The 15717-nt window shown below is 41.1% G+C and overlaps 2 protein-coding genes across 2 annotated transcripts in view; both read right to left on the reverse strand.

The window, feature by feature from the left end:
* Positions 1-568: 568 nt before the first annotated feature.
* The window catches only part of slc38a12 (solute carrier family 38 member 12), a 41245-nt gene continuing 26096 nt past the window's right edge, over positions 569-15717 (reverse strand). Inside the window, exons 9-10 of the mRNA XM_014982194.2 lie at positions 9650-9743; positions 569-1741 (exon numbers count right to left, since the gene is read on the reverse strand). Of these exons, the coding sequence (XP_014837680.1) occupies positions 978-1741; positions 9650-9743 (858 nt within the window). The 3' untranslated portion in view covers positions 569-977. The remainder of the gene's footprint in view (positions 1742-9649; positions 9744-15717) is intronic.
* LOC148158160 (uncharacterized) lies at positions 2330-4490 on the reverse strand. The gene is made up of 2 exons (XM_088007952.1): positions 4453-4490; positions 2330-3267 (listed from the first exon to the last, which is right to left on the reverse strand). The coding sequence occupies exons 1-2, from the start codon at positions 4488-4490 to the stop codon at positions 2499-2501; spliced, it is 807 nt and encodes a 268-aa protein (XP_087864078.1). The 3' UTR covers positions 2330-2498.

A 15717-nucleotide genomic window follows, 5' to 3' on the forward strand; every position in this document is an offset into this window, starting at 1 on the left:
AACTTACAAGTTTTTGTTTTTGCAGTGTAGCAGCATAAACTAAAATGCTCTTTGAAAAACATTCCTATGTGAAATAATCTTCTGGATTATGGATACTTGAAGTGGGATTTATATCACTAAACTGAGCACAGAGACTTTATTTAATCATAGTTTTGAATAATTTCTTTATGTTTTCATGGGAAAATCTGGGGCGTAAAAGTTAAATTTTAGTAAGTTTTTTTTACATCAACTTAAATTTAAGATGACAGAAATAAAAATTACAATGAGATTTTTTGGAGCTTGTAGTTTTTAATCAATATTAAGGAATTGACTTAAAACAAGCTCCTATTTTTTGCTGACAAGTTACTTGTGAATTAGTTTTGATTTATTTAAAGTGAGATAAGATATTTGGACAATAAACTAGACTAAAAATACTTGCTAAAATGTTTTTGCAGTGTAAGCACAGATTTATGTTATTCAAATCTGCATAAATCTGGTAAAAAATAATCCGATTCGGGGACGGATCCTCTAAAAGTTGCTGGACGCCATCTCCCTTAAAACAGAGTGAAAAACTCAACCTGTCGGCTGCTTGATGAGGAAAAATATGTTTAATAAAATCCCTTTGATCACCATGATTCACAAAAAAATTTGGTCCCTTTCGTTAAAACATTGATTGCATTTAAATTAATCAACACTGCAAAAAAAAAAAAAAGAAACTTGCCAAGTATTTTTTTTGTCTAGAGCAAATATATAGATTTAAAATAAGACAAAACCAAATTATCCTCATTTAAAAATTGTTTTTTCTGAGCATATTTTTGTGCATGCTTAGTTTTGCCTTATTTCGACTGTACTAATATATTTGCAGTAGAAACCAGACAAATACTTGGCAAGGTTTTGCAGTGCAGTTTGGTTAAAAAAGGCACAGTCCGCCCAGCAGCAGCTAAGGCCTCGACAACCTAGAAAAATGGCCAACAGTCGTAGATTTTTCCAAGTGGTTCTTATTTCTTCGTCTCAGTCAGGATGATGTTGGCGGTGACGAACATGAGGCAGAACGCCGCCCACACCAACACGAACCACACCCAGACGGCGTGGCGGAACGGGGAGCGGTGCTTGTTGACGGCGTCTCTGCCCATCACGGGCTCCAGGTGGCGCCTGGAGTAGAACACCAGGAACGCCGGGATGACGTACTGGATCCCAGTCCCCGCGTACGACCCTGTGATCCCCACCAGGGTCTCCAGATTGTGCGTGCAGAAAGCCACCACGATGGGCGGCACCAGGGTGATGAGGGGAAACACGACCCGGTCCACCACCCACGGGTAGGTGCCGCCGTCCCGGTGGAACAGCGTCTTCCAGTTGTTGCGCAGCGTCACGGCGATGATGGGGAAGTTGGTGCTGATGGTGAAGACGGGGAACAAGCCCAGGAAGTAGCGCAGCACCGGGATGTTCAACACGTCGCAGTTGTCGGTGAAGTTCAGGGTGTACATGTCGTGCAGCAGCGAGCTGTCGAAGCAGAAGATGGCGGTGAACGACAGCAGGACGTAGAAGCCCAGGATGAGGACGTAGTCGGCCAGAACCAGGCTGCCGACCCGCTTCTTATCCGAGATGGGCGTCACCAGGGAGGGCAGGGAGTGCTGGCACATGAAGGAGTAGACACACACGCCGAACAGGTTGGGCACTCCGGAGAGGCTGGCGACCGGAGGGTGGCCCTCGCCCGTTCCTTTACCGATCCGGATCAGAGCCAAGATGATCATCATGGTGAAAGCTGAGAGAAAAAAAAAAAGAGAAATTAAAGAATCACACAGGTAAGAATCAAACACCTAAAAGTCCGGTTCACTCGCTTTAGCAACCAAAACTCCAACATCTGGTACATTTTCAGCTGCTGTGGTTCTCCAAACTGCCAAACCATTGAAACCTGTTCCACCCCTCGCCTGTGGGGGCGCTGCATTGAGAACCACAGAAGGAAGCGAAAACCACAGAACTTCCTTCTTCACCAAATATAAACCAAAATGGAGCAGCGCCAGATTTTAGCAGTTGTAGGATTTCTCTTACCATTTACAATAACTCTGAAAAAGTAAAAATTAGTTGCATTTAATTTCCCTTTGTGATCAATAGAGTATTTAATTTGAATCAAATTGAACTCAAATATCTATAATCTGTTGAACGTGACATCAATGATCAGTCAATATAATGATAATGGAAAAATAATCCAAAAACATCCTTAAAAATTAACTTTAAATTGTAATGAACATTTAACACTGGAACTGGAAGACATTTTAAATATACAAAATAAATCAAACAGAAAAAATGTGAATTTCAAATGTCAAAAACTTTTCTAAAGATTTCCAGGTTTTCTAGAAAATGTCAGATTCATCACAAAAGTTTCTGGTGGAAGTTTATTAATGTTTTATAAATTTACAATGGCCCAAATGCACTGCTGCAAAAATCCCTTTCAGGTTTTTGATCTACAATAAATATTAGGAAACTTTATGCGCTTGATTTTAGGGCTTTTTGTCCCGCTACTAGTTTGGAGACCATGCATTAGAGGTCGAGATTGGGGCTGATTTTTTTGGAGTGGGCTGATTTTTTTGTCGTTTGTCAGATCTGGCAGAAGTCAGATGAGCCTCAGAGTGTCGGCAGCTCCCGCTCTTTGCCTCCAATCGATTTGTGGAGGTTTCTCTGTGGAAAGCGGCAGAAAGCACGGTGGCCGCAGCATGGTGCCATGTTGGGGACCGACAGTCTTTCCTCCCCTCGGAGCCAATCAGGGCGCGACTGGAGGAGTCTGAGCCAATCAGGGCGCGACTGGAGGAGTCTGAGCCAATCAGGGCGCGACTGGAGGAGTCTGAGCCAATCAGGGCGCGACTGGAGGAGTCTGAGCCAATCAGGGCGCGACTGGAGGAGTCTGAGCCAATCAGGGCGCGACTGGAGGAGTCGGAGCCAATCAGGGCGCGACTGGAGGAGTCGGAGCCAATCAGGGCGCGACTGGAGGAGTCGGAGCCAATCAGGGCGCGACTGGAGGAGTCGGAGCCAATCAGGGCGCGACTGGAGGAGTCGGAGCCAATCAGGGCGCGACTGGAGGAGTCTGAGCCAATCAGGGCGCGACTGGAGGAGTCTGAGCCAATCAGGGCGCGACTGGAGGAGTCTGAGCCAATCAGGGCGCGACTGGAGGAGTCTGAGCCCCGGGTCGGCCAGCAGCCAGCCAGATCCTCGCTGCTCGTCACCAGGCGTCCTCTAAACACACGGTGACATTTAGGAGAGCGGCGCGTTGCAGTGCGTATCTGAATCACACACCTTCACTGTGACTGAACGCTGGAGCCTGAAGTTGTTTTCAGTGTAAAATTCAAGCTTTTTTTTTTAAACTTTTCCATCTCCGCACTGCAAAAACACAAAATCTTAAAGTATTTTAGTCTAGTACACTTTAAAAAATACTAACCAATTGTAGATTGTTTTTAAGCAACTAAACGAAGTTGTTCTAAATCATTTGACAAACTTAATTTTATTACATGGAACAAATTAAATTTTTTTAAGTTGGTGCTACATTTTCATTGTTCTGTGTTTTCTGCAAGATATAGGAGTTTATTAATATTGTAGTAGTATTCTACAGCAGGGACAAGGTGAATTAACATTTAATGTTTTTAAGTGTCACACACCCCAAAACTGTTTTATTTAACCAAAATAAAATTAAATATAAAAATAAATTAAACCGTTAGGAATAATAAATATTCATCACACTGAAACATTTGCAAGGAATTTTGCAACAGTTGCACTACGGCAGTAAATATGATTATTTTTTGTTAGTTGACATCAACTATGGCCAAGGCAGCAGTGGAGTAGAAGGAAGAAATACTGCCACCTGCAGGTGAGCATTGGCAATAACATTTCTGCCCATTCTGTGCATAAAATTAGCAATAAACTGTTGATTTTGCATGAATTCACAAAAAACTGGAGGGATTAACCGATATAATTTGGCAGCAAACAAAAAACTGAATTAAAATATTTGATCACATAAGATTTTATTTCTGTGACTCTGGAGTCTAGAGGGCCACTTAAGCTATGGGGGGCCAGATTTGGCCCCCAAACCTCGAGTTTGGCACACATAACTGTGCATTGATGTTTAAAAGTACAAAACCAAACAAAAACTTTGAAGGCTCAATATTTTTACCCAATCTGAGGCTGAAGCAGTTTCAGTTTTAAAGATTTTTTTTAATGAAAAATGATTTGAAAGCTTCAGAAGACGAGTCTCATTTTTCACTAAGATAATCCTGAAAAGGATCAGCTCCACTCTTGACCCTTTGCTTCCCACTTTTCCTTGAACTCAGCAGAATCAGTGTGGGAAACCTGTTGCAGGATTGTTCAATATTTAATGCATCTTTGGCCTCCGTCCAATGTAATCTCAGGGTGTGGGGAAAGCTCTGCTACTCCCAATTTAAACGTTAACCCTCGTATTACAGAGAGGTCGGATGGTGGGCAACAGACCAGCTTTCAAGGACAAAGTCTGTTTCATCTGCAGCCATGAAGGGAGAAATGCATAGTGAGTCTTTTGAGATGCTTTTAATCTTTACTACTCTGCAGTCACCTGTCTGCTGCTCTACTCCAGTTTTTAATCTACAAGAGGCTGAGTAGGAGGAAGGTGTGGGACAGGAGGAAGGAAGCTGCTCTCCTTCATCTTAACCCTCAGAGGTTTTCACAGGAAGCGTAATCGCATGGAGCTTTAATTAGGAGAGCCTCAGGGCAGCTGGCTGTTATCGCATTACTTAAAGCAGCTTCTCCAGTTTGGACAAGACTAAGAGTCTGAAGTGGAGGCTGAGAAAGGTGAGAAAGAACCTGAATCACAGACAGCCCAGGCATTTCGATCCAAGATGGAGGATGATGAATTTATTTCAGTGAACATTTTGTTGGTTAAAGTGATTCATTACGCTTCCTTGAACATGTTAATAAAGCACCATTTAAAATTCATTTTGTGTTACTTGTCTTTGATTAAAATTTTAATTGGTTTGTTCTGGAACACTAAAATGTGAAAAAATAAATCAGGAAAATTGTTTTTCACGCCGCTGTACTTCAGTGTTTGGTTTTTTGACGTTTACTTGCAGCACTTTCTTTTGACAGCCACATATCACATCTATGTAACTTCAACCATTTAACAAAACCTGATTTATGCGACCTGGACGGGTCCGGCAGCTGCCCTGTGAGCAAAGCTTCGACTCGACGCCCCAGAGGAAACTCCTCCAGCTTATCGTCTCCACCACAAAACCAGAGTCACCAACTGCCTCAAAAGGAAGAGAAAAGATGGAAATCCTGCAGAGAGGAAATCCATCACAGGAGCAACAAACTGGAGAAGCTGCAAGTCAAGCCAGAAATCAGGAAGAAAAATCTGCATTTTCAGAAAAACCCCAACATTTTAAACCTTAGGGTCTGATGTGCTCCGTTTTCACGTTTATACTCTCTTCCCTCCAGTGGTTTTAGAGTACGACAATCATCTCATCATTAATCAGCACCGACTCCCCTTCAGCACTTCCTGGGTTAATCTCGTTGGCGATTAGAGGCTGCAGCTCTTCGCCCAGTTCCAGCCAGGACTTCTCCGTTTCTCTCCGCAGCAAAACTTTATCGTATGAAACCGATCAGCTCTGATGCCGATTCTGGTGGGCGACGGGGTGATAAGTGGCTTCGCTGCCTCGCAGCGCGTTCAGCGATCTGCGATGGAGCCATCAGCAAACAGAGCAACGCAGCGCATGTAGGACCATTTATCCTGCCAGGCTCACAAGGACGAGCCGGGAATCCGAGCGCCTCTAGGCAATCTGAAAAAACTGAAGTAAAACTACATGAAAAGATCCAAACGGGTCAAAATGTTCCTGATACACAGCAGCATTCTTCATGGTTAGTAAACTAACCACAGTAGATGGATGATATGGATGTTTTTTCCTCTCCTGTTATTGGTATATTCGTTTTAATAGGACTGAAATGATTAATTGGATTAAAATAATCGATTAATCGTCAACTGGAGTATACAGACTCCAGAAAAAAGGTAAATTGCTGAATAACTGCAGTCAGAGCGGTTATTAAACCAAATATATACACATCAATACCAAGTCATTCATGCATTGGTTTGGTGTGGAGTGCTTCAGAAAGCTAATGTAAAATCTTCACCTGTTCATCCATCAGTGAGGTCTGCACTGTGTTGCACACGTGATGGATGGCTTGTATAAACGATCCATTCTGCCACTGCTATCGGTTTATTCACTCCCAACATAAACTATGGTGTCATCAACTGAAATGAACAAAAAATGGTTTAAAAAACTCATTTTGGGATGAAAATGCAGCTTTAGAGGCAGAGCCAGCGTCCCGACGCGCCGCAGTCCTGCTTCTGAATCTGTGATTTTAAACAAAGTTTCTCAGCACCTCTGAACTGTGATTCTGCTGCACAGTTCATTAAGACTGGCTCATATTTCACTGTCGCCCTGCGAGCCGCCTGCTGAACTCCCAATTCAACAAGCCACCAGAGTCCCAGATGACCTTCAGAACCAGCGCCGCCTCCCCCACGATCCTGAAATGCCACCATGCAGACGTCAACGCGTCTGCGGCACTTTCCAGCCTCTTCGTGGTATATTAGTAAACCAAGAGCTTTAGTTGGAGGTGTGAATGTTTTTTTCACTGTAGAGATTTTAGTTTATATTTTGAAGAGGCAGAAAAGGTCTCATTTTAACTACAGTTGAAAAATAATCGGATTAATCATGAATAATCGGATTAATGGATTATTGAAATAATCTTCCATTAATTTACTAATTGATTAATCGTTAACTATGCAGACTCAGAAAAGCCAATTTTGGAAACTGAGGTAATTATGCAAAAATGTACAAAAACATATTTTGCATGCAAGATAAAAACTCTAAATATAATCAAACATTTAGTTATTAAACCAAAATATAATCAGCAGATCAGATTTGATCAGACTAATCCAGTCTGATCAAGACGTACCATCAATGCAACAAAGAACTGGCCAAAGAAAAACCTCGGAGTTGCCGAGTCAGACCTCAATCTGAGAAAATCCTCAAACGAAGCCGAAGCTTTGAGTTGCTAAGCTGCAGCGAAAAAACTTAAAGAATCTGGAGAGTTCAGATGAGAAGGACTAAAATCCATTCATGACTAATTACTGCAACGATTAATCATGATGAACACAGAAATAATAGTCAACTAATTTAGTAAATGATTGTTAATTGGAGACTAAAACGATTACTTTACTGAAAGAACATTTTCAGAGCAGAAGTTAGACCAAAGCTTGAATTAAAACAAAAAAATATTTGCATTTAAGATGGAAAAAATCTTTGTAAATATTTTTGTACCAAAAACTCCACAAGCAGTTTTAACTTCACTTGGTTCTAATTCTGTTAATCTCATATTAAGCACCTTTTGCCATCCAATAATTGCTCAAACTAAACAAGTGAAGCAGAAAAACCTTTAAACATGTTGAGGTTAGAACCATTTTTAAGCTCATTTAACTAGGACTGAAACGATTAATCAGATCAATTGCATAAAAAATATTTGATCATTTAAAAAGTAAATTATATATTTGTTTAATTTAACCTTTTATTGTATTTGTAACATAAAACGTTTAAGTGGTTAAATGAAAAATTTGTAGAATGTGCCATTTTTATATCCAATCAATCAATCATCAGAATAATCGTTTATTAAATTAATCGTTAGGTGCAGCCAAATTCAAATACATGCAAATAATGTTTAAACCTTCATGCAGAGACTATTTGGGTACTTATAGGAGAGCAGACTAACAAAACCATCAGGGATAGGAAACGTCTCACTGATACAGGATTTATGTAAATGTAGCCGGTCTACGAGTTTCTCCAGTATGAATGACTACAGAAGAAAAGGCCGATTAAAAGAAAAATGGCTAATTCCTTACTGCAGTGTCACTTTGATTCAAATATCTTCATATCTTAAATAACTACAAACATGTAGCATGTTTGTCTGTTCCTGTGAGAGCAGTGCAGCAAGTGGAGGTAGCAGGAAATGAGACTAAATTACGTTTTCTCACCCTGAGGAGCTGCAGACACGTGCCAGCAGTCTACAACTCGCCGTGTCTGCTCTCCTCCTCTGGACTACAAACAAACTCGCACCGCCAAAGACAGAAGAGGAGCGAGGTCATCGGTCAGGATTAATGATTTAATTTACAAAGTAGGTCGACAATTCGCTCGGCTTCTCAGAGCGCCGCCAAAAACATCTAAACACTGAGAACAGAGGAGTCCGATTCTAGAAAGACAATGTCTCCACTTCCACTGGGAGAGAGAGAGGGAACGAAGGAAGGAAGGGAGGAAGAAAATAGAGGAGGTGGTAAGAAGGGAGGAATATAAAAGGGAGGGAGGGTAGAAAAGAGGGAGGTAAAAGGAATAAGAAAAAAATAGAAGGAAAAACAGGAAAGAAAAAGGAAAGAAAACTGAACTGAAAGAATTCTGCAACACATCTACATGCCAAGATTGTCATAGTCAAGCTAGCATAACTGACCAGCTTTGCTTTATTTAAATTAAAACTTCTGGTTGTTGTAGAGTTGACAATTAGCAACAAAGTACTCAGTCCATTTTTTAAAAATGTATCACCAGTAACGAAGATTTGGTGTGTTATACTGACAACTTAAATTATTTGATATCACGATATTTTGATAAAATTGTACGTCTGCATCGCCCACCTCCTACTTGCATCAATACAAGTAAACAGAAACCAGCTCTTAGCCATTTCAGCTAATATATTTTACATCTTAGTTTAGCTTCCTGTGATGATGTGAACACAAAGAAAGCAAATCCTGCAGCCGAGACATTTTAAATCATTAGCCTGAGCGGCAAAGAGCATGACGTAAAGTGACACCACAATCAATTACGCTGGGCGTTCAGAGTGAGGAACAGTGGACAGTGCATGGATGCTGCTGTGTTTATGGGCGGCTTGTGATTTCGGCTTCAGCTCCTGGATGGACGGTTTATTTTTGCCCGTCGCCCCGGTGAGTGACGGTCCAATCAGGCTTGGGACGGCCTGTCAAGCCTGTCAGGCTGAGGAATGAGAGGAGATGGGAATCAAAGACACGGGGCAGAACCGAACCGTGATGGACGGACCTGACCGCAGCGGCCACAAAGGCAAAAACAAACGGATGATAAAATGGAAAACAGCTGCGACGAGCCGGAAACGCAGGACGAAATCGGAAAATCAGTTTTACTTGAAAAGTTAAAATGCTGTGATCCCAGAAAAGGCTTCAAACGAGAGTCGGCAGGAGGAACAGTAACTCTCTGTAATCGCTTTCTGTCCGACTGTCTGAGCCCGAGGAGAAGCTGCCCGACTCGTTTCCATCACCGCTTCAGTCCGATGGGGTTTGCCGACGCTCGGCTCTCTGAAGGCCCGACTGCAGCGTTTCAATCAGCCTGAAGCTGACCGGCCATAACAGCCTGCACTCCTTTATCAGACATTTTGTTTCAAGTGTACCGAGATATTTACACTAGAAACTAGATCAGAAATACGAGATAAAAGTTTGGTTTTGCAGTGAAAGGTTTCCTGACAGCAGCTACTAAAGCAATCTGAAATATTGCACTGTTACATAATATTCCAATGTTTTTCAGATGTACTTAGTTGATGTTATTTTAACAGAAAAATCTTTAACTTCTAGCCTTTGGTTTCCTCTTACCGATCCAACGCATGAGTGAGGTGAGAATCTGAAGATATTTGGTCTTCTGGGCGTTGAAGAAGGTGAAAGGCCCCAGCAGAAGGGTGAACACGCTCTGCAGGAACAGAAAAAAAATATTTCACTCGTCTGTGACAAACAGAACAAAATAAAAACAAAAAGGAGTTCCTAGCTTGCAGAAATCAAACTGAGCCACATTAAAGCAGAGCTGAAGTTTGAAACCTGTCTGAGCGCTGATGAGACCTGGGAGAAGTGCCGTAAAATGTCAGCCACTGTGAATAATGCCATAAATGTCAGAGTTAGTCAGCATTAGAGCTTGATTTACAAGGCATGAATATGAAGTCTTATGCAAAAAACTGCAGCAGAGACACTTCTAATCTTAGTTTAATTGTTTCCGAGACGGCAGAATGTGCGTTCATTAAAAGTCAAGAGTGATTTGCGAGGTTGTATGTTGGCGTTTCCTGCAACTTCAGCTGGTCGTTTCTAAAACCCGACCGAGATTTGACCCTTCAGAGTAAAACCGTTTTACCAGAGAGTGTAAACACCAATTAAGTTAAACATAGAAGTGAATGCTAAGTGAGGTAAACTGTTCAGAATATTTATCCAAAATGTTTCCAGAAACTGGAAGAAAAACGTGACAATTTCAAAAAACATTAAAACATTGAGAAATGTAGCGTTTCTCCAAGAAGGAGCAGGTGGCTGAAAACCACAAAAATCAGAAAACAAATTCACAAAGAAATATGGCAAAGAATGATCAAGATGCACAGAAATAAACCGGAACGTTAAAATTCCGACCAAATCAAACATGATTTTATAAAAGTACAAAAACCAACATGAGCAAAAGATCAAAGGTCTTTTATTGCAGCAGTTTACCGTAAAAAAAGAGGGACAAGCTAGGAAAAAGGGAAAGAAATAAAGAATGGATGACCGAACATTTAGGACTCGTCTCTTTGTGGATTTTTTTCATGGAATGTAAAATTATTCCCAGCTTTTTTTCCCCACTTAACTAAAATATCTGAAAGAAAAAGCAGGTTGGGAAGCTGAAACAGCTGGACAACGCTGTGTGATACGCTATTGGCTGGCAAAGCAGCCAATCCAGGAGTGCCGTTCATTTTCCTTGTATCTGATTGGCTGAACGTCAGAGCAGAAATAAGTTAGCTTCTGCTGACATCACTGCATAGATTAACGTAGGCATGTTTGGTATTTGAACTATTGAAATAGGATTTAGTTTCTCTAGATCAGACAGAATGCAATTGAACGGTAGAGATATTTTAATGCTTTTTGTTTTGACTTATTCAGACTGAAGGCTGATGAGTCAGACATTGAGGCTAGCGCCAAGCAGGATTAGCATCTGCTGAACTTTCGATGGTTCTTTGCACCAAAGACTGTTGGTATTCCAGCTGGTTTTGTGTTGTAATGCAGTCCTGATTGAGTGAAAAGAGGCCGATTCTTTCCCTCCATCCATCCGTCCATCTCCTGACACTCGGTCCGCCTGCACAGCGTGAGCGGCATGTGGTCTCACAGGCACTCATTGTGTGCCATTTCATGTGAAGAGCAGCCTGCAGGACGTGCACACAGGTCTCTGAGGACGGAGTGAGACTTCAGCTCAGTGGCGGCTGACATGTAAGAGACAGCAGAGCACAGACATAAAGACGGCGATTTAACACTGAATCCATCAGGCGTCCAGGGCCACTTCCTCTGAGAATACATTTGAAAGACGGATAATAAAACAAGACACTTTAAACCAAAATTGACTAGATTATTCGCTAAAGAGATCAAAAACGTGCACCTCTGCAGTTATAGGGCAAAAAATGCAGAAATATGAGGCTATATCACATAAAAACATGAAGGTGAGGAGAGCAAGTCTGAATATTGAAATATAACCAGCTGTCCGCCTGGCAGAGTGCAGTCAAAGCTCAATCTGAGACAAAGCATAAATCTGCAGGAGCCATTGAAGGTAATGAATGAACCATTATGAAGAGAAATGTGTCTGAAGATGGAAGAGAAACTGACGGCAGTATTTTAGTCAGAAATGAGTCTCTGGTCCACTACGGCGGAGCAGCTTTACTTTGTCTGTAGTCTGCAATATGGCATCACAAATGGGTCACAAATGTCAGTTTTACACATTTAAGAAAAAAAATCGACGATGTGGTGCTGAACTCATCCCAGGATTCAGAGGTCAAAATACTCTGAGGTAGCGCTGAAACGATTAATCGTGATTATTCAAATAATTGTCAGCCAATTTAGTAGTTAATCGCTTGATCAACCCACTCAGAGCAGTAATTAACCCAAAATTGTAAAAAAATATGTTTGCATTTAAAAAATGTTTTTAAAAACATGAATATGTTCAACCTAAAACTCTTCAAGCAGTAGAGTTTTAGCTTCACCTGGTTCAAATTCTGTAAAAAAATTAAAAAATCCCCCAATAAGCACTTTTTGAAATCTAATTATTAATCAGCATTAGAAAAAATGGATTAGTCCAGCACTGTACTAATGTTAAGTCAAGTGAATCTACCAAACCTGACCGTTCAGTAGTTTTGGTTCAATTGGGAACCAAAATTTGCAACATTTGTTCCAATTTCAGCTGTTTGGGTTCCCTTTCCCACTGCACTTTGAGCAACCTGTTCCCCTCCTCACCAGTGGGGGCGCCGCACCCAGAACTACTGAAGGAAATTACAAAAACCTCTGAAGACGACAACAAAGGAGTAGCATCAGATTTCAGTGGTTGGAGGATTTGTCTTTGGCTGAAGACTACAAGCCATTTCTCCCACTAGCGCTAGGCTAGCACGTTTGTTTTGGTTGCATTTACCCAGAATGCCCTGCACTGTAGTCCACTTCCTGCTTTTGGAGTGGTCTCCGATCTGCTTGGCATTCACATATGCATTTGAACTGCATTCGAGTTCACTTCAACCTAACGGAGACAGGGGTTTGTCTGCGGACCAGAGTTTGATTAGCGTTCACACCTCACCAACCGGACCGGCATTTCTAAACAAATGGACTGGAGTTGGATTAAAGCGGACCAAACAGGACTGGTGGGAACGCTCCCAGAGTATCTTGGGTCTTGTTGGTCATGAATGATGGGGCGGCGTTCGGTGGCTTGGTTCAGCCTCTGCAGTGATGACGCACCAATCTGTCCTGGTAAAGACGGAGCTGAACCAAGAGACGAAGCTCCAGATTTACCGGTCGATCTACGTTCCTGCATGCATCTCTGGGTGGTGAACAAAAGAACGAGGCAAGCGGAGAGAAAGGCTCATAAAAGCTGCTGTGGATCAACTAAAGTCGCATCATTTCTTCAACCGTATGCCACATAAACCCTTTAAAAAAAAAAAATCAAATACCTGCCCTAGCTGGAAACAGCTGTCAATGAAACTAAAAATCCTCCAGAATCAAGATGCATATCAAGAATTTCATAACAGACAAATCGAAGCATGCTGAATATAATGCATTTATTCATTTAATACTTTGTTTAGGCCGCTTTACTGATCTAATCTCAGTCTGGTTTGTTTGCAGACGTACAGATTTTCTCTGCGCCTTCTGCCTCCTAAGCACAGAAGCTGCTTACGCTTCACGCTCAGCTTAATAAATTTAGCAATAAACAAAGACATATTCTGTCAGGGGAAAAGTGGCCTGAATCAATTCTCAGGCAAACACGGCGGGCTTTTCTCCTCTGCAGCAGGTCACTCATCAGCTACGAGCATTTCGACTTTGACATCAGAAACAATCTTTAAAGACAACGACAGCAGACATTTCTCCTTTTCAGCCGAGGTAAAAGCACAGCGTCTGGGTGTAATCACACAGTTGAATGAAAAGCAGCGACAGCTGAGTCAGGGCGACTTTAACGAAGCCCAGAGCGATTCTTTACGACTAATCAGGTATTAGCAAACACAAAGTGCTCATGTATACAGCATGTGATAAAGCAGCTACTTAGCGCTCTGCAGAAATAATGATAAGACTCAGGGGCAGTAAATTGCATCTCCAACTTTTATTACTGGCTGTATATTAAGCACACTACATAAGTTAGTATTTTTTAATGAACACATTTCCAGGACTTTTTTGGAGGTTTGTGTGAAATTAATGAAACTGCAATTTCTTTAATCCATTTTTAAAAGTATTTAAATATCATCTTGTGTTTAAACTCTAGAAACTCTTAAAGAATTAACTGCAATTTTAAAAAGAGGCCTAACTTTTTTTTATAGAGTAATGGCTTTAAAGTGTCAGAGATTTGGTTTATAAAAGAATCTGAATATTTTATTAGCTATTGGCATTTCTTAGAAAAAAATTGCCTTTTGTTTATGCAACAGTGTTAAAAATAAAACTCTTCTGTTTGCACAAAATCATTCTTAGAAACCGAGATCTTATTTTGATCCATTTTAGGGCCGCCTGTCACTTTAAACCCAAATTAGATGCTGCTAAGCCACGCCCCCCAACTCAACGTTTACACTCGCATGTGGAAATGGCTGCAGACGTGCACAATCATAACCATACATATTTGAAAAGCAGAATTGGAGCCTCCTGCACAACAAAAAATGTGGCAAGTGGTTTCTGGATGATAAGTCGGCAACAAAACATTTGTCTTTTCCAGCAGCCATTGTATTGCACATGCACCGGTAAAACCAGCTGACCAAACCTCCTGGAACTCAGCCTGGGTTGCTAGGTAGGCAGCTTTGACGAGAACAAAATAAAATCCTGTGATTTCTCCTCATTACAGCCTTAAAGAGACAAACTTCTAAAAATAAGCTGCATAATGTTGGCATTTGCTCTGTGAGCCGCCATGCTGGGACCAGAAGAGCAACAGGGTTAGCTCATTGTGAATGAGCTCAATAACCCGCCACCAACTGGCGAAGCAAACTGCAGCTGCAGATCCCGTCATGTTATTTAGGATTTATGCAGATGGGATGGAGAAGAGTCTCTTAACTGACGGATTGCATCACTCATGAAACCAATGCTCTCAAGCTACGTCCAAAGCATGTGGCTGCAGTAAACCCTCCAACCAGTCGCTCCATTTACGTAATTAATCAGATATTTCCAGATGCCTGAGGGCTCCGAGACGCTGCCCTGGGGAACGCCGCGACCGTTGCCACGGCTGCCAAACTTTGCAGAGTTTGTGAGATAAACGATTCTGGCTGGTGTTGCATCAGATTTGAGGAGATTTATTGGTGAAAAACCCAACAGATGAGCAGCGATCATGCTAACAAGAGGGGAAAGCGATAAAATTCTGTAATTACCCGGATTGGTCCAGATTGGGCTCTAAAAATCAATGAAAGATGGGAACAGCAGGGATTATAACTCCCAGTCCAGACTTTAATCCTAATCGCAAACAGATTTCAAACTAAAAATGCTGACAATGATTAATGATTCATTGTCACATACATGTGAACTTTAAAGTTAATACAAAAAACAAAAACTGCCATGAGATTAAAAATCATCTTTAAATTACACCTGAGAATAATAAAACTAGAATTTACTGCAGAAAATGTACAAATTTAATTTTCCTTCTATTTAGTCAATTTTATTATTTGATTGTAAGTTTTAAAACGTCTGTTTAACAGTTGAAAGACGAGAAAACAGAAATGCAGACAAGACAAAATACAGAGAAGAGTAAATATCTTTATATAATATCTGTAAAAAAGAACGATGAGCAAAGAGAGAAAGAAGCAAAAAGACAGAAAACAAACAGATTAAATCGAGTGGAGAGGAGTAGGGACACTAGGGAGAAAAGGAAAGAAGGAAAGGGCAAGGAAAAAATAAATGAAGCAGACAGAAAAAATTAAGCAAAATGGAGGCTGGCACGATTGTTTCAAAGTCCTACTGCTGATAATTTAATGCCAATGCGTTATAAGTATTTCTGTAAAACGTCACAAGATGCTCGTAATTTTAGGTGTTTTCCTAAAATTACGACTTTATTCTTGTAATTAAAAAAAACTAAGCTTGAGTCTTTTGTTGTAGAACTGACCTGAAATAAACTGAAGCTATAAAACAAGATGGCCGCCCTCTGTGTGCGTTGGTTAAAAAAAAAAAAAAAATCCAGATTTTCCAAACACTAAATCTTCAAAAACCCAAAATTCAAAAAT

The sequence above is a fragment of the Poecilia mexicana genome, unplaced genomic scaffold, assembly GCF_051168715.1.
Source record: "Poecilia mexicana isolate PSO_F unplaced genomic scaffold, ASM5116871v1 scaffold_8, whole genome shotgun sequence".
NCBI lineage: Eukaryota > Metazoa > Chordata > Actinopteri > Cyprinodontiformes > Poeciliidae > Poecilia > Poecilia mexicana.

Bases quoted from the DNA above. Each gene is read 5' to 3' on its own strand.
- LOC148158160 (XM_088007952.1), bottom strand. From the start codon at position 4,490: ATGGCTGCAGATGAAACAGACTTTGTCCTTGAAAGCTG. The intron at 3,268-4,452 runs GTCTGTTGCCCA...GTCACAGTGAAG, and splicing joins GACTTTGTCCTTGAAAGCTG to GTGTGTGATTCAGATACGCA.